Source organism: Myotis brandtii, unplaced genomic scaffold, assembly GCF_000412655.1.
Source record: "Myotis brandtii unplaced genomic scaffold, ASM41265v1 scaffold618, whole genome shotgun sequence".
Classification (NCBI taxonomy): Eukaryota; Metazoa; Chordata; class Mammalia; order Chiroptera; family Vespertilionidae; genus Myotis; species Myotis brandtii.
Window position 1 is genome coordinate 1,483,162 of NW_005370354.1, and position 25,170 is coordinate 1,508,331.

A 25,170-nucleotide genomic window follows, 5' to 3' on the forward strand; every position below is an offset into this window, starting at 1 on the left:
CAACGATTGCGCAGATGAAGTATTTTGAGAGAAAAACAAATCAGGGTGGTCAGGGTGTCTTGCTGTGAACCGCGGAAGCAGGGCACGGTGCGCTCCCGGACCCTAAATCTTCCCTCCGAGTCCTAGGTGCAGGAGTGTCCAGGAGAGCTGAACTCAGGGCCGCCTTCCTTCCTTGGCAGCACCCGATGCGCAGTCCGAGACTGAGCTGGGCTGCTTCCGGGTCAAGGGTAACGCGAGAAAGGTCAGGCTGGGAGTCTAACCTTCAGAGCAAAACCCGCAGCCACGCGCCACCGGTGCGGCTAGGCTGCTAAATCCACCTCCGGACTGCAGATTAGCCCCACCCCCGACTACCCATGATCACTTCCGCTCTCCCAGGCTGTTGCCCATCTCGCGAGAACTGGAAGTGCCTATGTGATCTCGGCTAAGCGGAAGTTGAGCCTCTTTTTCGTGGCGCCTCGGAGGCTGTCGGCTGCTTCAGGATGAAGGTAGGAGGAGATGGCGGGTGCTGGCTTAGGCTTGGGGACATGAATCGAGCCCCAGGACACGGCGTCGCTGCTTTTGTAGCTCTCCAAAACCCCGGTTCTAGGTAGAGGAGGGTCTGAGGTAGGAGAAAGCTTTTATTTTGTGGGGCTGGAGCTCCTTGGGAGAGGGGATGGCGAGCGATTGCCGCTGGAGTTATGTGGGGCCGGGAGCGTCATGGTGGCGGCGTCCTCGGGCCTAGCCGAGCAGATACGGCTCTGCTGTCGGTTGGGCTCCTTACTCCCGGGTTCACGGCTGCGGAGCCCCTCGTCCGCGGAGTCCTTGCGCCAGGCTTGACTGACGACGTCCTGTTTTTAGCGCGGGGCTGGTCCCGCGTTACTGCACACACGTGCTTTATAGTGAATAAAAGCGATTATCTCCATTGCTGCTGGCTGTGGGAGGGGTATTGACATGGAAGGCTTTTTGCAGTGGAATGCCTTTGTAGGTGGCTCTGTAGTTTTCATAAAGCTCTTTTTCCCTCCCTTTAATCCTTAGCTCAACATCTCTTTCCCAGCCACTGGCTGCCAGAAACTCATTGAAGTGGACGATGAACGCAAACTCCGTACCTTTTATGAGAAGCGTATGGCCACAGAGGTTGCTGCGGACGCGCTGGGTGAAGAATGGAAGGTGCGAGTTGATCGCGGAGCGGAATGGCTGCCGCTCTTTGAGGGAGGGTGGTAAACGGGGTGGTAATTGGCTGTGTAATTGGTTTCAAACTCGGTTCTGTCCGCTGACCTTGCAGTGGTTCTCAACCTTCTGGCCCTTTAAATACAGTTCCTCATGTTGTGACCCAACCGTAAAATTATTTTCGTTGCTACTTCATAACTGTAATGTTGCTACTGTTATGAATTGTAATGTAAATATCTGATATGCAGGATGGTCCTAGGCGACCCCTGTGAAAGGGTCGTTCGACCGCCAAAGGGGACCCAGGTGAGGTAGAGCTATCACCTGGCGGGGTTTTATAGCTCAAATGGGAAAGCATACATCCCTAACTGCGCTGCAAGCTAATGGTCTCCAAAGGGTGTTTTTCAAAGTGCCGAGAAAGGGTGTCTCTGGTTTCTTTGTTGTTTATGGATACTGGTCTCTTGCCCTGTAATCTGTCTTCCCTAGAACTGTTCCCTCTAGGAAAGCATAGGCTAGGCTAGAAGTCGGGCTTGATTGCAAGGAATCCGCTAATTGAACTTAGGAGGTTGGCAAATGCAGACAAACATGAGTGAGCAGAGGAATTCTATTTTTTAAGAAGTTCCAGGTTGTACTTAAAGAACTGTACCTACTAGAATTGAGAGTGTAAGTGTAGGTCGTGGAGGCCACAGCCCTTCCTTTTGTGACGTGTCATTGTGTTCTGCAGGGTTATGTGGTTCGCATCAGTGGTGGGAACGACAAACAAGGCTTCCCCATGAAGCAGGGTGTCCTGACCCACGGCCGAGTCCGCCTGCTGCTGAGCAAGGGGCACTCCTGTTACAGACCGCGGAGGACCGGGGAGAGAAAGCGCAAATCCGTTCGGGGTTGCATTGTGGATGCCAACCTCAGTGTTCTCAACTTGGTCATTGTCAAAAAAGGTGAGGCTTGTGCTCTTGCGTTCAGTTATGCTGACATTGATTTAAAGCTGATTGTCCAAATGCTTTCTCATTTGCCATATCCAATGGGGTTGTTTGGTTTTTACCAATGAAAGCAGTAACTTTTAGGGTTCTTTAAAAGGAAGTTGAATTAAAATGTCTTTGTTCACATGTCTCTTAGGGGAGAAAGATATTCCTGGTCTCACTGATACCACTGTGCCTCGTCGCCTGGGGCCCAAAAGAGCCAGCAGAATCCGCAAACTTTTTAATCTTTCTAAAGAAGATGATGTCCGCAAATATGTTGTGAGAAAGCCTCTAAACAAAGAAGGTAGGGGATATTATGACATTTAGGGCTTGTTTAACTTGGTTATTAGCCTGTCACCAGTGTTTTTGAGTGCTCATTATAACAAAATCTGTGCCCACAACTTACCTGGAGATTTTAGGAAAATATTGAGGGTCATGACATGTAGTTGGTATTAATCCTTGTTACATCCAGTGCCTTCTATCTAGAGTTACAATTTTTCTTGAAAATTTTCCTGGTAGTAACTGATGTATGTTTATCCAAAAATAACTCAGCAAACACTAAGTTTATTGCTTTTAGGTTAAAAGTTGGAAAAACGATAGAAATTCTAGGGTTATGATTGAATGTGCTCTGCTGTCATATGAGGTTCTAATTTTTTTAGTTTACAAAAGAAATAAAATGCTTTCATCAGTTGAACTTGCTTTAACTTCTGACCCTCATTTTCATCTATGGGATATGAGTAGCAATAGTAAGAGTTATGAGAATTAGGTTTATACTGTATCCAGAATATTAGGGAATGGGTGTTTGGTAGTTTTATATTTTTAGACGGTACCTTGTTAAGCAACATAACCCATCACGACTGTAGTCTGTGGCTGCAATGTTTTATAACATTAATATTTCTGTATGAAGTGTATGAACATTTACATTAAATGGAATAAATAGCATATTTAGGTTGGGTTCTGGCAAATCATGGGGGAGGGTGTTGGTTGGGTTTTATTTTTCCAGGTAAACCTATACCTGGCTTATTTTAAGTTCATTGGTCACTCATTCCAAATATCCCACACACCCTATGTGCCGGATACTATTTTAAAGGTTGAGGATAAAGCATAGTACAGTGGGGCCTTGACTTACGAGTTTAATTCGTTCCGAGACCGAGCTCGTTAACTCAAATTACTCTATCAACTCAATGCAAAAAATCGGCCGAGAGACAGCTGGTATCTCAAAAAACTCATTATTCGGGACACTCTGTAAGTCAAAGGCCCCACTGTATTAGCCTCCTGTAACTTATGCTTTAAAAAATAATTGGCAAATTCACAGGAGTTCCCCATAATCACACCTTTGGAAACACCATCAGTGTAGTGAGTGTGCTAGTTCGCAGGTGTTTTTTTTTGTTTGTTTGTTTTTTAAATATATTTTATTGATTTTTTACAGAGAGGAAGGGAGAGAGGTAGAGAGTTAGAAACATCGATGAGAGAGAAACATCGATCAGCTGCCTCCTGCACATCTCCTACTGGGGATGTGCCCGCAACCCAGGTACATGCCCTTGACCGGAATCGAACCCGGGACCTTTCAGTCCGCAGGCCGACGCTCTATCCACTGAGCCAAACCGGTTTCGGTGTTCGCAGGTGTTTTTAAGATGATTCTTGTGTCTTTATGTTAAAGCTGTGGTTCTCAACCTTGGCTGCACATTAGAATCACCTGGGAATCTTTTTAAAATCCTGATTTCTGGGCCTCATCCTCCGGGAATTCTGTTTCTTTTTGTTACTAATGAGGAGGCCCAGAAATCAGGATTTTAACAAGATTCCCAGGTGATTCTAATGTGCAGCCAAGTTGAGACCACTGCCTTAGTAGTTGGCAGGAAATCAAAGTGATAGAAAAAAGCTGAGTGTGACTTCATTGTTAAAAAAACGTAAATTTATATATGGTCTTGACATCCAAATAGGTTTGACTTAATGAGGGCTAAATGTGCTAATTAGGAAAACTGGCAGCTAGTATTAACCTCATCACTTTTTAGAAGGACTTCAGTTCTCCTTATATTTGTATAATATTTAGCCTGCCTTGTATTTTTGTTGGCAAAGTGGTCGTATTTTTAAGTTGTAAAATATTTCAAATTTGATTTAAAAGGCCTCATACAAATAAGTTTTCGTAGATACTAACTCAGGTTTGTGTCTGTTGCTAGTTTTTAAAATGTAGGTATGGGTCCTAATGAACAAGGGTATTGAGAAGTGATTAAGCCATTATCTAAATTTTTAGGTAAGAAACCTAGGACTAAAGCACCCAAGATTCAGCGTCTTGTTACTCCACGTGTCCTGCAACACAAACGCAGGCGTATTGCTCTGAAGAACCAACGTGCTAAGAAAAACAAGGAAGAGGCCGCAGAATATGCTAAGCTTTTGGCTAAGAGAATGAAGGTCAGTCTAAGATGATTGGGGTGGACCGGGGGAGGAGTCAGGCCTTACTTTGGGTTTAGATTTTCAACACAGACAGGCTTTAACTGCTTTTTTGTTTTGTTTAGGAGGCCAAAGAAAAACGCCAGGAACAGATTGCGAAGAGACGTAGACTGTCCTCTCTGAGAGCTTCTACCTCTAAGTCTGAGTCCAGTCAAAAATGAGATTTTGTAACTAACAAATAAAGGAGAGCAAATATCAAAGCCCCTTTACCGACTATTCATTGATGATAAAAATTAGATAAATGGAGAGAAACTCAGGTCATAGAAAAAGGAATACTGTGTACAGCAATCTAATGGCTAAAACTTAAAAGTGACATATCCTTCAAATTCAGAAGTACACTGTGATGGTGAAGGATGTGTGCAGGATAGGGTTTCTCTTGGAATCTGGGTGGCTCAGGAAAAGATTCTTAGCATAAGGCATTTTCAGTGAGTCAATTTCAGGAAAATAAATGACTAGGATTATTAATCTTTTATACACTTTATTTTGAGGAATACAGTTTTTCTTAGACATCTATGCACAATACATGAAAAGTGCCCTTGTGAAGATGGACATTTGTCATATGTGATGAAAAAGATTACTTGTTAAAACCATAGTTAATGATACCATTTTGCAAAAGTTCACAAAGCTTTTAAAACCAGTGCAAATATACTACATTAACAGAAAGCTTTCAACTCCAGTGAATTATTCATGTTTTCTATTTCACTCTGAAAAGGAGTTGACTATGCCTGTTTTAAGATTAAAAACTTGCATCAATAAAGGATGCACAAAGAAAAAGTAGTACACTTTTTCTAATGTACCATATCTAATCTCTGGTAGTTACAGTCAAAACTATCCTTTACAGGGTAGAAGGATCTTAAAAAGGCACATTAGGCTTTAAGGATGAAGAAGAGGCTCATTTGCTGAAGTATAGTTTAACCACAGGTGAGTAAAATTTTGAAGTAGTTTTTACACATAAGTTCCCGTGTGCGACCAATGCCAGTTCTGGATCATTCTGTGAGAAGCAAGATTCTTAGATAACAGTAAGATCCCCATTGCTCTTAATACATGGTATTAGTTATATAACATGAAAAGTCTTAATTGGCAATTGACTATTTAAAGATAACAAAAAGGACATACTACAGTGGGGATAACAAGGCCAAAAGGCAAGTCTGGTGTATAGGTCTATTAACCAGTACGTACATGGTTGACCCTAATACACAAACCATGAATCACATTGCTGATTTTAAGTGCATTCTCTAAAGCGGACACATATGGCTTGCTACACTATTTTAGCTCATGAGTTCTGGCAGATTTAAGATTTCAAGAGTTACTGAGATCACAAACATCTTCAATCTTGTATTATGTACCAAAAATGAAGTAAAAAGGCAACAATTTAATATCCCAGATTTAATGGGAGATTTATGCTCATTATTAACCATGCAGGATGCTATAATCAATTTACAAAATGCAGCTAAAGTTAGATTACCAAATCCAAAAATAGTTTAACACGTTGAACCATGTCAGTCACCGGTGACTGACACTGTACTTTCTGTCCAGACAAGTCAGTCACTGGTGCTGCAAGCATATCGGTGAAATCAGATATCGCAGGCTAAACGGAAAGGAAGACAGAACAGGCTTGGCGCTTAACAGGTTAACATTTTAGAATAATCTGGACTAATTTGAAAGACTGCTTTCAGAAGTTAACAGGAGGATATGTTTCATACAGTGTTACAACTCCTATAGATAATTCAAATGAGATTTTTTTTGTTATAAGCTTTTAGTGGTACCCTTTCTGTGGTAGGTGCTAGAAAAAGCCTTTAAAATAAATCCACTTCTGCTGTTCCAATATATAATGGCTATTACTTAGAACGTTACAAAAAAGTTATTAGAAAACTTAAATACTCTTAACTGTGTAAGGAGATCATAGATTTTTTCTTTGTTTAGTGGTAAATTCGTTTTCAGGCTACAGAGAAGAAATGGAAAGATAATTTTGGAATTCTAAAGATCACAAAGGTTCAAATTGTGTACATTTCTGGAGGCTTAAAAAGGTAACACAATTTTTCCTTTCAACCTCCATCTTTTTATATACAAGAGTAATTACAAACTTTCTGTTGGGATAATAAGTGTTAAGTATTAAAACTAGTACCAAGTCTTAGTTGCAAAAATATATACTCTGAGTTAGTGCAAAAGATCCATTTTTAAGGTAAAGAGAATTGTACATAATTTCTGAGAAGTTCTTTCACAATAAACTGAAACAAGAATTCTGCAAAGGTCAGGTTAACCCTAAATGATGAAAGATTGGTACAGCAACAAGATGTAAAAGATTATACCAGGTAGGAGATTTGTGCTGTTAACTACCAGTAAATAATTTACCCCGTGATTTAGTCATGTATAATTACTATAAAACACAACCACTGGTGTTTTACACCACGCAGAGAGTTAAGGCAATCTTACTGTTCCTAAGGGCTTTTAACAAAAGGCATAATTGTCAGGCATGTGAGGTCATGATTTTCTTAAATCCGGCAAACAAGCTCAATAGCTTTAAAGTATTAAGACTTAATTGATTTATCCTAAAAAATACTATTTACAAATGCACAAGCATACAAATCTATATATTATACAAGAATAAAACTGCAGTGCAAGTTTATCCCACAGGTTTTAAAAAGTGACCAATAGCAACCATTTACTGTGCCTGAACCATTTCAGGTCCAAAGACTATATATATACACAGGCATTTTAAGCATGTTCCAATTTTTTGTGAAATATGAAGCCAATTTAATTTCATTTAAACTGACTGACTCATGTATTATTCAATTATAAAGCTGTTGTATATTAACATGCTATTGGGAAGTAGATGGAAGTGACTGGATATTCAAGATAAAATCCGTTAAGGAAAATAATACAAAATATGAAGGGTGAAGATATATATTAAATTTAAAGTCAAGGCAGTTGTCATCAGACTTTGCAGGTAATTTTGAGATTATTGACTACAGATGAATTTAGTAGTAGTCACTTAGACCCCTTTCAGAAAACTGCAATACATAATCTATAAATTTTAATAAATATAATATGGCTGTATATACACATACCTACACAGCCACATATATACACACACACACAGTTGCTCTTAAGAGAGATTTCATTTGTATTGGGGTTAGGCAAGTTTAATTTGTCATTCCCCAAACCCAATTAGCTTCAAATATAAACTGCCAATGATGAATGCGGTTTCTCATCAAACTACTGCAAACACTGAGAGATCCAAACAGTTTTCAGAAGAGGCAGATAAACCATTCAGAAGTTGCAAATTTTCAACATAAATAAATCCTGGGGTATTTTAATGGTGTTTTTTCATTTCTAGGTGATTTGGTATGTTACGTTTCATATGTTGTCCCAAGAGATCATTTTGGTTTTCACCAATTCTTAGCATTCGGAACAAACCTTGAAAGTTTCCAGACTGAGTCTATTCCCCCAGCTTTGTGTGTCTGAAATGTAGTTTAAATGAGAGGTGCTCCAAAACACTTCCTGCACCATTCCACACTGACACTTGGTGGAACGTCAATTTTCTGCAACTTTTCAAGGATTTCTGAAGATAGGCTATTGTATGCAAGTCCATATTCATTATCAAAAGCCTCTGGAAAAGACAATTTCAAAAATGCAGTTATTTGTTAAAAAATTTATGCATTTATATATGGTAGTCCAATCATATATACACCACATATTCAAAGGCAAGTGGACTATTTACCGATACCAGCTACAATTTTAAAAATTACTTTAGGAAATAAAATTCCTTGAGAATAAAACGTAAAATTACATTTGAAAATAGTAAAATGTAAGAAAACAGGAAAAAGTGCCTAATTAACCAACTTACCAATATCAATATTCTCTCTTCCAAGAGACACTAATGATAAGAAGAGGATTTCTCTGTATAAACTCCTATAAAACAAATATTTTTAAAGTCAATAGGCTAAGAGTATACAAATAAATATGTGAAGGTATTTTTAATTGTTTAAAAAGAAGGATTAAGTTCTCTGGCCTAACAATGTCCTGGTTTTGATATGTGGCACAGTTATATGAGATGTCACCTTTGGGGGAAGAGTTCTTAACTATTTTTGCAACTACTTCCTTCGAATATCTATTTCAAGTTAAAAAGTTAATGGCATAAAGCTTCACACCAAAAACAAAAAAATGGTTTAACTTTCTTAAAATTTTTTTAACAATATAACTGTTCTAATTCCTAATTAAAATTTACAAAGGCAGGGTCTTCTGTCATCTTTTGCCACTTGACAAAGTAACAATTTCTAAGTAGTCTAAAATCCTTGGACATAGAGTGAAAGGTGGAGTGGTCTCTACTATCTAACCCAACCATAAAAGATAAATCACCTTTGATTTGTTGACATAAAAATGTCACAAATGAAATCTGAAAAATAAGTTTCATAACTCAGTTGTTAAAAATAACTTAGGAAGTAAACTGATTTGAGTGTTTATATACAATGAAAAAATTAGTAATGCTGATTGACGATGCTCCATGTAGCTTTTCTTTAGAAGCTTCAGAAGCCATAGCAGGTCATTTCTAATATTCCTTCCCTGTCCTTATACCACAGATGCTTGCAACTAGGTACTTTTTAGACTGTAAAGGAGGTCATCTGTACCTCAATAAGAGGATCCATCCATTTCATTATCCTTATACTAAGGTTTTCTGAAGCTTCCTCTGCAAAATTCACTTATGCCGACATTGGGATGAGTACTGATCCAAGCATGTTCGCAGACAATAGTAAGAGGATCAGGAGAGCTCCATATCCTTTGTAATTCACTGCTTCCATCACTTTCCTAAATTGTTTCTACTCCTAAACCCACTTTTTTTTTTTATGTCCCTCAAGTAAGGAAAAGATGTAAGGATATGACAGGGCCTGAACCAAGTAGAACATATGTATAACATCAATGCTAACAAATTCACAAGAGGGTTTCCATGAATAGCATTCATGTTTCCCAAAGATTCATACACTTTTGACATGAATTACCTCCTAAAATTTAATCTATCCCCCAAAACAGATACTTATTTGTGCTCAAATAAGTACTTTTAAAACAAATGTTCTACAGTGAGTATGTGTTTCTTTTACAACTAGAGATATTTTAAATAGTTTTTTAACATAACATTATTTTGAGTGGTAAACACTTAATTATTACCTTTGTCTTTTCTTGTCTGGCTTCATTTGCTGTGAAAGCAGGTTGATGGGTTGAAGAACATCATTACGTTGAATACTCTGCCTGATGGTTTCTACTAAAGTGCTTGTTGCTTGTTGTTCCTCTGACAGGACAGATGACTTCTTTTCAGAATCTAATAATAAAAACACAGTAATTAAGAATATCTTTATCCACTCTAATTAAAGTTTTTTCCAGAGTTGTAGCATTTTCTAGTTTTTTATTTTTATTTTTTTAAATATATTTTATTGATTCTTTACAAAGAGGAAGGGAGAGGGCTAGAGAGTTAGAAACATGGATGAGAGAAACATCGATCAGCTGCCTCCTGCACGCCCCCTACTGGGGATGTGCCAGCAACCAAGGTACATGCCCTTGACTGGAATCGAACCTGGGACCTTTCAGTCCGCAGGCCAATGCTCTATCTACTGAGCCAAACCGGGTTGGGCTCTAGTTTTTTATTCAACATCACCTTACCCTTTACTAGTAAAATTATGTGGCAATGTGACCACTAAGAAATATTTTCCTGCTTTCTTCAGATAGAAGAGACCTGTCCCTTTGCCCTTTCCCTGAACTTAAGACTTTATGTTTGAGGTGGAGTCAGGGGCTTAGTGGGGAGGGGAGCCATCCTGTGACTATAAAGCAACCTTTACTGATGCAAAAGTAGACACAACAGAAAAAGCCTGGGTCCCTGACGACGGAGCAGTTGCCTATCAGTCCTAGAGAGTCTACTTCATACTTTATGTGAGAGAGTAATCTCTAGTGTTTAAATTTCTGTTATTTTCTATTAAACGTAGCAGAATATAATCCTAATTGATAAAGGCTAATTCTAGAATTAAGAACAAACATTTATATAGATTTCATAGATAGAAAAGTGCTTCAGTGATACACTGGAATTGAATCATACTAACATGAAAAATAAGATCACCAGTGTGGTTGGCCCACAAAAAGGGAAAACTTTAATACTGTAATCCCAGCAGCCATATAATTTTATTTACAATTAGTTGAGATGGGAATATGTATCCAGTAATTCCCCAGTCTAGCCTCATTCTAAGTGCCTGCCATGAAGTAAACTTGTATTTTTCATACAACATAGTCCCTTAATAAAGGTAACTAGTAATACTTCATTTGTATTCAACCAAATAAATAGCAAAGTTCTCTGTTAAAATACAAGAGAAAATACTGGCTGCTGTAGGTTTCTATCCTAGCTCTTCTACCTGCTAAATGTTTCCTTGGAATAGGAAACATTGTTTTAAAAAGTACTTGATTTTCATGCTGTTGTGATTTTAGAGCCTAACCCAAATATAACTTCACGGCTTCTCCTTTAATTCAGTTTTGAAAAATAACACCTTTACTGAGATACTAGTATAATTCTCAAATCATTCAATTCACCCATTTAAACTACAAAACTGGTTTTGAATATATTCTGGGAGTTGAGCAGCCATCACAATCAACTTTTAAAACATTTTTGTTTACCACCAAAAGAAACCTCTAGGGGTCACTCCTTTATCTTCCCAACCCTTCAACTCTAGGTAACCACTACTTTTGTCTACAGATTTGCCTATTCTGGATATTTCATATAAGTGGTATCATACTTTCTATGCTCTTTTGTGACTGGCTTCTTCTATAATGTTTTTAAATCCATCCATGCTGTAGCATATATATCAGTATTCAGTACTTTTAATTGCCAAATAATATTTCATTGCTTGGATATACCAAACTTTATCCATTTGTCAGCCGATAGACATAGAGGTTGTTTCCACTGTTTGGCTATTAAGAAATATGCTAAGAACAGTGTATAGTTGTTTTTTTTTAATATATTTTATTGATTTTTTTACAGATAGGAAGGGAGAGGGATAGAGAGTTAGAAACATCGATGAGAGAGAAACACCGACCAGCTGCCTCCCGCACACCTCCCACTGGGGATGTGCCCGCAACCAAGGTACACGCCCTTGACTGGAATCAAACCTGGGACCTTTCAGTCCGCAGGCCGAAGCTCTATCCACTGAGCCAAACCGGTTTGGCCAGTGTATAGTTTTTATGTGAACACATGTTTTCACTATATATATACTAAGAGCAAGTGCTGTGTCATATGGTGTTTACTAGTATGAGGAACTGTGAAACTTTCCTAGAGCAACTGCACCATTTTTATTCTAATCAGCAGTGTATGAGGGTCTCAATTTCTTTATATCCTCACCAATACTTGTTATTATCTGTCCTTCTGATTACAGCCAATATAGTGAATGTGAAGTGGTTTCTCTATTTGCATGTCCTTGACATCTAGTGATACTGAGCATCTTTTCATTTGCTTTTAGCCATCTTTGAAGAACTGGCAGATCCATCTATGGTCTGAATGCGTTTCCCAAAAATTCACATGTTGAAAATCTAATGCCCAATGCGATGGTATTAGAAGGTGAGGCTTTTGGGAGGTAATAAAGTCATGAGGGCAGTCTTCATGAATGGATTAGTGCCCTTTAAAAAAAAATAAAGCATCAAAGAGATCCCTTACCCCTTCTACCATGTGAGGATATAATGAGAAATCTGCAATCCAGAAGAGGGCCCTTAACTGACCAGGCTAATACCATCCTCATCTTGGACTTTCAGCCTCCAGAACTGACAGAAATAAACTTCCATTTTTAATAAGCTACACAGTCTGGGGCATTTTGTTACAGCAGTCCGAATGGATTAATACAGATCCTTTGCCCATTTTTAAATGAGTTATCTTTTATTATTGAGTTGTAAGAGTTTATATATTCTCTCAAAATATATTACTTGCAAGTATTTCCCCTATTCTGGGTTGACATTGCACTTACATGACTGGTTATTTTTCAGCAGTTTTTGACTTTGATGAAGTCCAGTTTATTTTTCCTTTTGTTGCTTGTGCTTTTGGTGGTATAGTATCTAAGAACTTGCCCTATACAAGGCTATGAGGATTTACTCCTATGTTTCCTTCTAAGTCTAGGATCCATTTTGAGTTCATTTTTATGTATAATTTGAGGAAGCAATCCACTTTTTTTTTTTGCATGTCGCTCTAGTTGTCCCAGCACCATCTATCCCAGTTTCATGATCTTGAAACCCTTATTGAAAGGCAACTGACAATACTTGTAAGGGTTTATTTCTGGAAACTCAACTCTATTCCATTGACCTATACCAGTGGTCGGCAAACTGCGGCTCGCAAGCCACATGCGGCTCTTTGGCCCCTGAGTGTGGCTCTTCGACAAAATACCACGTGCGGGCACGCACGTACAGTGCAAAGTTGACTTAAAACTTTAAGTAAAGTTTATTAAGTTAATTTTAGGGAACGTTGTGGGGTGAAAGAAGATGTTGTGTCGAGGATTGAGAAAGGTATGTTGAGATGGTTTGGACATATAGAGAGGATGAACTAAAGGAGATAGACGAAACAAGTATACAAGATGAGCATGGATGGGAGAGTTGGAAGGGGTCGACCTCAGCGAACGTACCTCAATCAGATTGACGTTTTTAGCAAAGGCCAGCTTAGGAGTACCCTAATTAAGTTAATAACAATGTACCTATCTATATAATTTAAGTTTAAAAAATTTGGCTCTCAAAAGAAATTTCAATCGTACTGTTGATATTTGGCTCTGTTGATTAATGAGTTTGCCGACCACTGACCTATACTGTCTATGTCTCTATGCAGCATTCCACTTTCTTGATTACTATAGCTTTGCACTAAATTTTCAAATTGAGAATTATGAATCCTACAACTTTGTTCTTCATTTTCAAGACTGTTTGGCTATTCTGGGTCCCTAGAATATCCATGTGATTTTTAGGATAGGCCTTTCAATTTCTGTAAAAAAAAAAAAAAAAAGCCACCTGGAATTTTGATAGGGATTTTGCTGAATCTATAGAACAATTTGGAAATACTGCCATCTTAACAATAGTAATTCTTCCAAACACGGTATTTCTTTCCATTTATTTAGGTCTTCTTTAATTTCTTTTCAACAATGACTTCAGTTTTTAAAGTATAAGTTTTGTACTTCTTGCAGCGAATTTGTTCCTATATATTTTATTCTTTTCATTGAATTCATTGAGGTGACTGGTTAATAAAATTATACAGGTTTCAGGTGTACAATTCTATAATACATCATCTCATATTGTATTGTGTGTTCACCACCCCTTCCATCATCATTTATCCTCCCTATTCCCTTTCTACCTCTCCCCACCCCCGTTTCCCTCGTAATCATTATAATGTCTGTGTCTATGAGTTGTTGTTTTCCTAAATCCCTTCACCTTTTTCACCCAGCCCCTAAATTTTGTTTTTAATGCTATTATAAATGGAATTATTTTCCTAATTAAATTTTTTGATTACTTATTGAAAGTGATTTCTGTATACTGATATTATATCCTGCAATTTTGCTGAACTTATCATGTTTGTGTGTGTGTGTGTGTGTGTGTGTGTGTGTGTATATGTATATTCCTTAAGATTTTCTATACTAAGATCAGATAATCTGCAAATAGAGATAATTTTACATTTTCCTTTACAATTTTTAAAAAAATATATTTATTTCAGAGAGGAAGGGAGAGGGAGACAGAGATAGAAACATCAATGATGAGAGAATCATTGATTGGCTGCCTCCTGCACACTCCCAGCTGGGATCAAGCCCACAACCCAGGCATGTGCCCAGACCGGGAATCGAATCATGACCTCCTGGTTCATAGGTCAACACTCAACCACACCAGCCAGGCTTCCTTTACAATTTGGATGCCTTTTATATTCTTGTCTAATTGCTCTAACAAGAACCTCCAGTACAATGTTGAATGGAAATGATAAAAAGAGACAATCTTGTCTTATTCCTGTACTTAGGTGAAAGTATTGTCTTTCACCATTAAGAAAACTGTCAGCCCAGCCGGCATGGCTCAGTGATAGAGCATTGATCTATGAACCAGAAGGTCACAGTTCAATTCCTGGTCAGGGCACATGACCGGGTTGCGGGCTTGATCCCTGGTGAGGATGTGCAGGATGCAGCCAGCTGATCAAAGATTCTCATCATTAATGTTTCTATCTCTCTCTCTCCTTTCCTCTCTGAAGTCAATAAAAACATTTAAAAAAGAAAACTGCCAGTTATCATAGATGCTTATAATCAAATTGAGGAAGTTCCTTCTATTTCTAGCTTAAGTGTTGTTGTTTTTTAAAATATATTTTCATTGATTTCAGAGAGTAAGGGAGAGGGAGAGAGAGATAGAAACATCAATGATGAGAGAGAATCATTAATCGGCTGCCTCTTGCATGCCCCCTACTGGGGATCAAGCTCACAACCTGGGCATGTGCGCTTGACCAGAATCGAACCCTGGACCCTTCAGGCAGGCCCATGCTCTATCCACTGAGCCAAACCAGCTAGGGCTCTAGCTTGAGTGTTTTTAACAAAGGATGATGGATTTCAACAAATATTTTAACTACTGAGACAATCATGCAGGTTTTGTCCTTTATTATATTGATACTAGAGGCCCAGTGCACGAATTTATGCACAGGTGGGGTCCCTAGGCCTGGCCAGAGGGCCTGCTGGCCAGGGGGAGGGACAGGAGGTGGGACTGCGGGAGGTTGACCGGCTGGCCGAGGGGAAGGACTGGGGGAGGTTGACCGGCCATGGGAGGTTGCCTGTGGGAGTGCACTGACCACCAGGGGGCAGCTCCTGTGTTGAGCGTCTGCCCCCTGATGGTCAGTGTGCATCATAGCCAACAGTTTTTCCGGTCGGTTGGTGGGTCATAACGGTCGCTTAGGCATATATGCATATATATATATATATAAAAATTAGGGGCCCTTCTCTTAGAATGACTCTCCTGCTTTGTGGACAGGGTGTTGGGTTGGAGCCATAGTCTCTGTCTTTTCAGCTTGCCTTTCTTGGCATAAAACTTCTGCCCTATAAGGTGCAGTACAAACAAATGGGACCCCAGCACTCTTGGCTTGCCAAAACCTGGGTAGAATGGCTGCCCAATGAATGGAAGGTGGATGGAGGAGTTTCGCCTCTGTGGTAACAGCTGAGAGAAAGGGAACGGCTGGCTGAAGCCCTGACTGGGAGCTGGAAGGGAGCAAGTTCTAACTCAAGTGCCACAGAGCACATTAATTTTACTGAAATTTAGTGTATTTTCTTGAATGAATGTTTGTTCATTTGCTCTATAGCCTTAGACTTTTTGTCTCTTTAATAATTTTCACCAATTATGGTTGTTTTGCTGAGAAGTGGGTGGCAGAGCTCCTCATACTGCCATTCCTGGAAGTCATCACTCACTTAATTCTTATATGTCTTTTAATTTTATTTATATGCCAATCTTCACATATAGCACCAATTAAGTAAAGAAATAAGTCCATTCTTGAGAGCTCTAAATTTCATCCCACCAAAAATTAGAGAATATTTTGAATCACTTGTCTATTTCATGATACCCAGTCTGTGGTATTCTGTTAAGGTAGCCCTAGCAAACTAACACAGTTTATATAAGCCATTGAATGTTTCTTCCATGAACTGCCTGTTGATAGCACTTGCTCACTTATTTGTTGTTTGTGGTTTCTTATTTACTCAGAGTTTCTGAACTGGATGATAACCCATTAAACCCCTTATAGCCCTAGCCGGTTTAGCTCAGTGGATAGAGTGTTGGACCTCAGACTGAAAGATCCCGGGTTCGATTCCAGTCAAGGGCATGTGCCTTGGTTGCAGGCTTATCCCCAGCCCTGGTGGAGGCAACCAAGCAATGTGTCCCTCTCACATCGATGTTTTTCTCTCGCTCCTCCTCCCTTCCACTCTAAAAATCAATGGAAAAGTTTCCTTGGGTGAGGATTAACAACAATAAAACCTCCTGTAAAAATACATTCTAAATATAAAAGACTAAAAATAAGCTAGAATCTTTGAGACTAATATCCATATAACTGAAATGATACTATTCCAACACATCCAGATTACTCTCCCACTATATAGCATTTAGTCTACAAATATCCAACCAAACTCATGTAGAGACCTGCCATACTTAAATGGCTCAATATAATAGCAAATCAATTTGAACCAAAATAGAATCTTGAAGAGATACTAGAAATGAATAAAAAAATTTAAAATAATGCAAAAGGACTTGTTTCTCTCTTCACACTAATTCTAGTCTTCCAACTCCCAGTAGTCCATTCTTCTTTATTGCTAAATAGTACTCTACTGTATGGGTAGCTTATTCCACAATTTGCTTATTCATTCATGTGTGGATAGATACTTGAGTTGTTTCCAGTTTAAGTCTTTTATGTCTTTAATTCTATTTTACTTACTAAAATTCCTCCATGAGACATACAGAGGCTCTTCTGGTTCCTGATGAAGGTTGATATTATCCCATAACAGTTGAATGTACACAAGTTTGCTATCCTGGGACAGAGATGATAGAGGAAGCTAAAAAAGATCAATAGAAAGCATTAGTGCCCCTACCATCATAACTACCCGGGGATCTAGCAAAACTTGATGATATAAAACAAATGAGTTCTTTCAAAACTCTGAACTTAAAATTTTGTGCAGCAATTTTTATTTAAATCTGAAGATTTATGTTCTTACTATTTTCTGAAGTACAGGTTTCGCATTCTAAATTTCAAGGATACACTAACTAGCAGTTACAACATGGTAACTAGCACAGTGGCTATATGAAAGATTAACTGCTATTACAACAAATTTTAAGGCAAGAGTAAGTGCAAAAGTTTCTACTATCTTGTACTGACTACTACTTAATGGGTCAACATAGAATTTGTACTACTTTAAGACTGTGTTGCGACCCTGGTGTATGCTTGGGTGTGGGTGCCTGTCAATATTCAATATCAAAATGAAGGAACTCTAGGAGCTCACTGACTCCAGTGGGATTGGGATTCCCAGAACAACTGAGTAGGAGCTTTAGAGCTAGACACAGCCAGAGTGGGATCTTGACTCCCCATCACATATTAGCTATGTGACCTTGCAAAAATTACTTATTTAGCTTAATTATATCATCTGAAAAATAAGGATAATATGGGTCCTTATTCTTTCAATTGTATTTTGTATTCATTTCAGGTGTACAGAATATGAGCCTTTTAAAATAAGGTTGCTGTGAGAATTTCATCTGGGAATATGATAGTTCAAAATAAAAGCTACCTTTTCTAGCCTCCTTGCAACTAGAAATGACCATAAAACTAAGATCAGGACAAATGACTACATATGGAAATATTATGTGCAACTGCAGGAACTGTCCCTAAAGAAGGAAAGACATACTCTTTTCTATCCATTTTTCTCCTTACTGTTAACTACAATGTGAATGTGATAGCTTAGAAGAAGAGTCAGCCATCCTGATGTAGAACTTGGAAATGGAGGTCATATACAGCTGAGCAAAAAGACAGAAGCATCTCAGATCCCTAACAGCAACATTCCTGGACCACCTATCCAAACTTTTAAGTGAGAGAAATAACCTACATCTTGTTAAGCCACTATTGCATACTTTCGGTTACTTTAAGCCTCATCCTAACCAACACCAATGTAATGTAAGTATAGAAGTTGACACTCTACCTGTATACCTCCATTACAATGTTCAGATGTGAGGATAAGTCCTGGCAAGTTACTAGGAAGGTCCAAACGTCTGAAATACCATACAAGGTTCCAGAAAATGATCGGATGTTGATTGATGAAAGAGGATGTGTGGATCACGTGATCGCCTTCATTTTCTAGCAAAGATTCAAGTTCTTTACGAAGCACTAGAGGACTCAAGTAGGGCACAGAAAGGGGGGGAGGATTGGGTCTTTTTCCTAAAGGATCCTTAAAAAAATAAAAATACAAAAAAAGTTAATATTATCTATTTAATTCTGTATGTTTAAGAGTACTTCTCTGGCCTGCTGGCGTAGCTCAGTGGTTGAGCATCATCCTATGAACCAGGAGGTCACAGTTCGATTCCCAGTTAGGGCACATGCCTGGGTTGTAGGCTCGATCCCTAGTGTGGGGCTTGCAGAGGCAGCCAATCAGTGTTTCTCTCTCATTGATGTTTCTATCTCTCTCTACCTCTCCCCTCCTCTCTCTGAAATAAATAAAAAAGTATTTCTCAATGAGATTATGCTTCTCTATCTATCCCTTCAAAGTCAGTTATTTCCTGGCTAATGATACATGCAGTAGAACATCCTAATGAAAACCTAACAAAAAATACTTAATCATAATTACCTTTCAGTTAAATAAAATAAAATAATAACCCATATAATAGACCCTATTTTAAACATGATGGAGTTTTTCTATCAAGTTGATAAGAGCAATGGGCTGTGTATGATTGAATTTTTTGGTCAATTTTTAAAAATTAATAAATGTTTACATTTCAGATGTTTTATAATGATACCAAAAAATATGTGTGACTTTATCTTCCTCCTACAACTCTAAAGAGATGGAGCAATTTTTTGTATTAATATTCTTAGACTCCTTTTAAAATTATATCTAAATCATTTTTACATTTGATTGCAACAAAAAGCAGTTTTATAAATCAATGAATAAAAAAAAAAACAACCTATGCCCTAACAGGTTTGGCTCAGTGGATAGAGCGTCGGCCTGCGGACTGAAAGGTCCCAGGTTCGATTCCGGTCAAGGGCATGTACCTTGGTTGCGGGCACATCCCCAGTAGGGGGTGTGCGGGAGGCAGCTGGTCGATGTTTCTCTCTCATCGATGTTTCTAACTCTCTATCCCTCTCCCTTCCTCTCTGTAAAAAATCAATAAAATATATTTAAAAAACAAAACAAAAACCAACCTAGACTTTATAAGTTGTATATAATATAATCAGAATAAAATGCTTATGATTAACTTAGTAATAAGTAATAAATACCCCTAGTACACAGTCTGAGGTATCTAAATATCATCTCCCTCTAAAAGGAACCAGTGTTTCTTAGAGAAATGGCTGACTATAGAACATGAGCATGAAACACCTTGTCATAAAAGAAAGCAAGAAAACTTAAAAAAATTTTTTTAAAGACTACTAGAGTTGTGTCACAAGGAATAAGGCACCAACCTGTAGAGAGTTCTAGCTGAGCAAAGATGGGATAATGCAATCAACATCAATAAGGATAACAGCAGCAATGGATGTAAACATAAATGTTAAAAATCATGACACCTTATTTCTCCAAATTAACGGGTCACCTTAGAGAATGCTAAGAACCCAACTTGCTATTCTGAAAATTGGTTAATAAAAAAAAAGGTGGGAGGGGGAGGCTGGACTGCCTTTCCAATATAAATTGCATCGTTAGAAAACCAAACAGAAGACCTGGGGGAAGTTTCTCTTCATAGATGTATTCCATATAATAAAGATAACAGACTATCATCATTTTATAAGCTCCAAATGAATAACCTGATCTAGGCAATGGGACATTAAGAGCTACTAAATCACAAAGATAATTCATGTCTATACTGGAGGAACATACTGCCACTAATGAAGTTGTCTTATAAAAATAAACAAATGAACAGCAAAACAAAACAAAAAACCTGAATTTGACCAAGCTTCTAGGTACAATTACCAATTTATAGGGTTGTGATCAACAAATAAATTGCAAGAGGAAAAAGGAAAGTGTACAGATTAAGACAGACTAAAAAAAAAAAGATCAACCAGTTGCAATGCATGGGCCTTCTTTGATCCTGATTCCTCAAACTATAAACATACTTGACATTTTTGAAACAATTAGAAATTTGAACAAAAACTGAATAACTTGATGTTATTTATTATTTTTAGTTTGATACATACTGAAATATTTACAAATGGAATATATGTTGTTTGAAATTTCCTTCAAAATAATTTGTAGCAAAGTAAGGGTATATATGAAAGAAGAATGGCTATAAGTTTAAAATTACTGAATCTTGATGACTCAAAGGGACTCATTTATGTTACTCGTTTATTTTTGTACATGTTTGAAATTTTAAAATGTTCTGTTTATGAAAATTCTTTTTTTTTAAATTTTTAAAAAAATATATTTTATTGATTTTTTACAGAGAAGAAGGGAGAGGGATAGAGAGTTAGAAACATCGATGAGAGAGATCGACCAGCTGCCTCCTGCACGCCCCCCAGTGGGGATGTGCCCGTAAACAAGGTACATGCCCTTGACAAGAATCGAAGCTGGGACCCTTGAGTCCGCAGGCCGACGCTCTATCCACTGAGCCAAACCGGTTCGGCTGTTTATGAAAATTCTTAATCACTTTTCATGTCATTTAAATCTTCTACAGAAGAATCATGTACTGTGCTAATACATATTTACATGAATATACAAAATTCGTGCATGGGGGGGGGGGGGGGGGGGGGGGCCCTACTGGCCTGATCTCCCCCTGACTGTTCCCCGGCTGGCCTGATTGCCCCAACTGCCCTCCCCTGCCGACCTGATCGCCCATAACTGCCCTCCCCTAACAATCTGATAACCCCCTAACTGCCCTCCCCTGCCCCAGGAATCCTCGGGGGATGTCCGACTGCAGAAATCGGTCCTAAACTGGCAGTCAGACATCCCTCTCGCAATCTGGGACTGCTGGCTCCTAACTGCTCCCCTGCCGGCCTGATCACCCCTAACTGCCTCTGCCTGCTGGCCTGATCTCCCCGACTGTTCCCCGGCTGGCCTGATTGCCCCAACTGCCCTCCCCTGCCGACCTGATCGCCCATAACTGCCCTCCCCTAACAATCTGATAACCCCCTAACTGCCCTCCCCTGCTGGCCTGATTGCCCCCCTAATTGCCCTCCCCTGCTGGCCTGATCACCTCCTAACTGTTCCCCCCTCCCAGCCTGATTATCCCCTAGCTGCTCCCCACTGCCGGCCTGATCGCCCCTAAGTGCCTCTGCCTCGGCCCCTGCCACTGTGGCTTTGTCCGGAAGATGTCCAGTCTAATTAGCATATTACCCTTTTATTAGTATAGATAATTATAATGTTATTACATACCACAACTTCCTGCAGACTGTTTGGAAGACTAACTGTTGAAATGCCATGAAATGGTCGCTGGGAAATGTCAATATTTTGCAATGGACCTCCAACACTGTGACTTCGAGTCAAAGATACATTCCGCTTTGATAAACTATTAGGCACAGGTGAAATTTCCATAGTTTGAACATCTCCACTGGCATTCTTTATTTCATCACTTTAAAAAAAAAAAGAAAACTGGTTCTGTAAAACAATCTAAATCTGTAGAGCTAGAGTATTTTCTACAATGAATTTTAGTTTATTGAATATATCTAAGAGGAGTTAGTACTGACTTATAAGAATAAAATTTTCACCCTGGCCAGTGTGACTCAGTTGGTTGAGCATCGGCCCATGCACTAAAAGGTCATCAGTTCAATTCCCAGTCAGGATATATGTCCGGGGTTGTGGGTTCCATCCCCAGTAAGGGGCATGGAGGAGGCAGCCATCAATGTTTCTCTCTCTCCCTAAAATCAATTTTTAAAAAAATATATTTTTTTAAATAAAATTTTCTTCAGGCATTCTTAGGATAGAGTAAATGACTCTGGTGAAGGCTGGAAAACGGACATATAGTAGACAACAGGTTTCATTTAAAAAAGATTAAGTACCCATTCAGTTGCTCTATTCAAACATTATTTCATCGTTATTAAACAAAATCACCTAGAAGAACTGTGCTGCATGCAAATAAGTCATGTACATTCATTGACAAGTATTTAATTTCTACCAGGCTATGATCCACCTAAGGATAGAGACCAAAACTTACTTTTTTATTTTTAGTATTTATGCCTAGCATACAATAGTCTCTCAATAAATATTTGATTCAATAAATATTTAAGAGTATGTCTTTGGAAACTGGCAATCGCTATACTAAAGGGGAAAATACTTTTTACTGGTTAAGAAGTTCACTTTGTACAAAACACTGTAAAACATTAAACATAGTTTAAAAAATGGTTAATCATCAGATGCATTCATCAAATATTTAAGCAATGTATGGTAGTAAACAGTTAAGATTAATTTTTGTAAATGCCAGAATAATGCCTACAGGAGTCAGGTTATCTTTAAAGATGGAATTTTTGCAAGGATATCCAATTTATTGTGAGGAATTCTCTATACCATATGGTACCTTGATTCAACTGCAGCGCTTGTTTCTTCAGTTATGGTCTGGTTATGTTTCCGGAAATCCATCAAGTTGATCAAGTCAGGTTCTGCTGAACTGGATACAGGTTTGTGCTCCAAAGGTTCATTTGCCAATGGAATGCTGCCACTTTGTAAACTGTCACCAGAGGTACTTGGTTTCAGGAAAAAGCTAAAAAATATGGAGCAGTCCAAATAAAAAAATCTTCATAAATGCTAAAGTCTTCTAAATTTCATATTTAGAATCACTTTATGGTAAAGCAGTAATTAATGGATTATATAACCCATAGAAATACTGCCTATTTCAAACACACAAACTCACACACTCCTGCTTTCATTCTTTCCCTCCTGTCCTAAACTATTCAAATGAAAGGTCTAGAGGAGGTCATTATAGTTCAATATAAGATTCCTTCAGTTTTTGAAAACCATTAAAGAACACTGTGAAGGAAGATAAAAAGCAAAATATTACATTAATTTTGAGTTTAAAAAGAGAAGCAACAGCAGCATTTTAACATGTATCAACCTGTAATTTATAATACCTCTTTTCCCCTCTTATAAAATCTCTATTTTGTCTCTAGTCCTTTCCTCTCCCCTCTATTAATTCAGTGTTTTATTTTCCTCTTATATGTCTCTCCTTCTCTTTCTGGGGGGGACAGTGTGAGGGCTGGGCCTTGCAAGGGGCATTAAGAGAACTTTCTGAGGTAACAGTAATGTTCTGTATCTTGATAAAGGTTTGAATTTATACAAATGTACACATTCACAATTGTACATTTTACTGTATACTAACTTTACGTCAAAAGAAAAAATACTGAAATCTAGTAATTATATGCATGCTGAAGTCTTTGGAGGAGAAGTATATAAATGTCTACATTTTACTTTTGGCTGGAGGGATAAATAGGTAATAAAGCAAGTACAGTAAAATGTTAATTGTAGAATGTAGGGGTGGATATTTGGGTGTCACTGCAAAAAAAAATTCTTTAAACAATTATAAGTTTGAAATTTCCCATACTGACATACTGGAAAGAAAAATCAATAATGTACCTTTTCAATTAGAAAATATAAAATAAGATACCACAATAGCTTAAGAAACACAGTTACGCCCTAACTGGTTTGGCTCAATGGATAGAGCGTTGGCCTGCGGACTGAAAGGTCCCAGGTTCGATTGCGGTCAAGGGCATGTACCTTGGTTGCAGGCACATCTCCAGTAGGAGGTATGCAGGAGGCAGCTGATTGATGTTTCTCTCTCATCGATGTTTCTAACTCTCTATTCCTCTCCCTTCCTCTCTGTAAAAAATCAATAAAATATATTAAAAAAAGAAACACAGTTACTCAACAAAAAAGTACAAGATTTATGGAGAATAAAAGTACATAAAAAAGATCTTTAAAAAATGAAGCTATATACCATGCTCACAGATGAGAATATTGAAAATGTCTATTTTTCCTAAGTTAATCCACAAATCTAATGCAAATCCAATAAAAACTCCAGATGAAATATTTTTAAGGAACTTAAAGTTACTCTAAAATTTTTAAAATAAGTATAACTATAAGCAAAAAAATAATTCTATATGGGGGGAACTTATAGAAACACGAAGAATAATAAAAATAATATGATCTTGACAAAAAGAAGAGAACAGTGTTTACATGGGAATTTGAAGTGCATGTGGGATCAAAGACCTAAACATCAGAACAATGTTCAGGAGAAAATTTTCATGTCCTGCAGATGGGAAGGAACTTTTAAAACAAGACTCGAAAAGCACAAATCATAAGGTTTAAAATTAATAGATGAGGACAGCAAAATTAATTATTGCTCTTCCGTGAATTAATTTCAAGAATATTCAAGGTAGAAATCAATAATAAAAAGAAAGCTTAATATAAAAAAGGGCAATGGTACAGGCAATTCATAGAAAGTCCTGGAATAACAAGTATAAGAGGCATTCAAACTCTCTAGTATTCAAAAAAATTCAAACAAAAATGAGATACCACTAATACTCATCCTATCTAATAAAAGAGAAACATGGTAATTAACCGTAACTTCGCTACCCTTCCCATTGGCTAATCAGGGCGATATGCAAATTAACTGCCAACCAAGATGGCGGCCAGCTGCCAGGCAGCTGAAGTGAACAGGAGGCTTGCTTGCTCCAGTGATGGAGGAAGCCAAGGTTCCCGCTTGCCTTGCCGGCCTCTGAGCTTGCTCTCTAAGAAACATTATTGCAAATATAGAAGCTAAACAAACCTCCAGAAACCTGCTTTCAGCCGTCAGAGCTGGAGCGAGCAGGACCGAAACAGTGTTACAATTATAGAACCCAAACAAACCCAGATCCCTGCTTTCAGCAGCCGAGGCCTCAAGCTGGAACCGGCCTCAGAGCTAAAGCCAGCTCTCAGCTCCAGTGACAGCTATAGAAGGTAAATAAATCCCA

The 25,170-nt window shown here is 38.3% G+C and overlaps 2 protein-coding genes across 5 annotated transcripts in view; one reads left to right on the forward strand and one right to left on the reverse strand.

The window, feature by feature from the left end:
* Window positions 1–378: 378 nt before the first annotated feature.
* Window positions 379–4,751, forward strand: RPS6 (ribosomal protein S6). Of its 2 annotated transcripts, none has more exons than XM_005879951.2 (6): window positions 379–485; window positions 1,015–1,146; window positions 1,868–2,078; window positions 2,257–2,403; window positions 4,351–4,508; window positions 4,613–4,751. In XM_005879951.2, the coding sequence occupies exons 1-6, from the start codon at window positions 480–482 to the stop codon at window positions 4,706–4,708; spliced, it is 750 nt and encodes a 249-aa protein (XP_005880013.1). In that variant the 5' UTR covers window positions 379–479; the 3' UTR covers window positions 4,709–4,751. The 2 variants fall into 2 exon arrangements, with proteins under 2 accessions (XP_005880013.1, XP_014383583.1); XM_014528097.1 differs by lacking the exon at window positions 379–485 and adding an exon at window positions 515–603.
* A 257-nt stretch (window positions 4,752–5,008) lies between these two features.
* The window catches only part of DENND4C (DENN/MADD domain containing 4C), a 90,569-nt gene continuing 70,407 nt past the window's right edge, over window positions 5,009–25,170 (reverse strand). For all 3 annotated transcript variants that reach the window (XM_005879953.2, XM_005879952.2, XM_014528096.1), the window contains 7 exons: window positions 22,743–22,925; window positions 21,605–21,800; window positions 18,233–18,478; window positions 16,981–17,098; window positions 9,711–9,861; window positions 8,395–8,459; window positions 5,009–8,157 (listed from right to left, as the gene is read on the reverse strand). In XM_005879953.2, coding sequence (XP_005880015.1) covers window positions 8,021–8,157; window positions 8,395–8,459; window positions 9,711–9,861; window positions 16,981–17,098; window positions 18,233–18,478; window positions 21,605–21,800; window positions 22,743–22,925 — 1,096 coding nt within the window. In that variant the 3' untranslated portion in view covers window positions 5,009–8,020. The remainder of the gene's footprint in view (window positions 8,158–8,394; window positions 8,460–9,710; window positions 9,862–16,980; window positions 17,099–18,232; window positions 18,479–21,604; window positions 21,801–22,742; window positions 22,926–25,170) is intronic.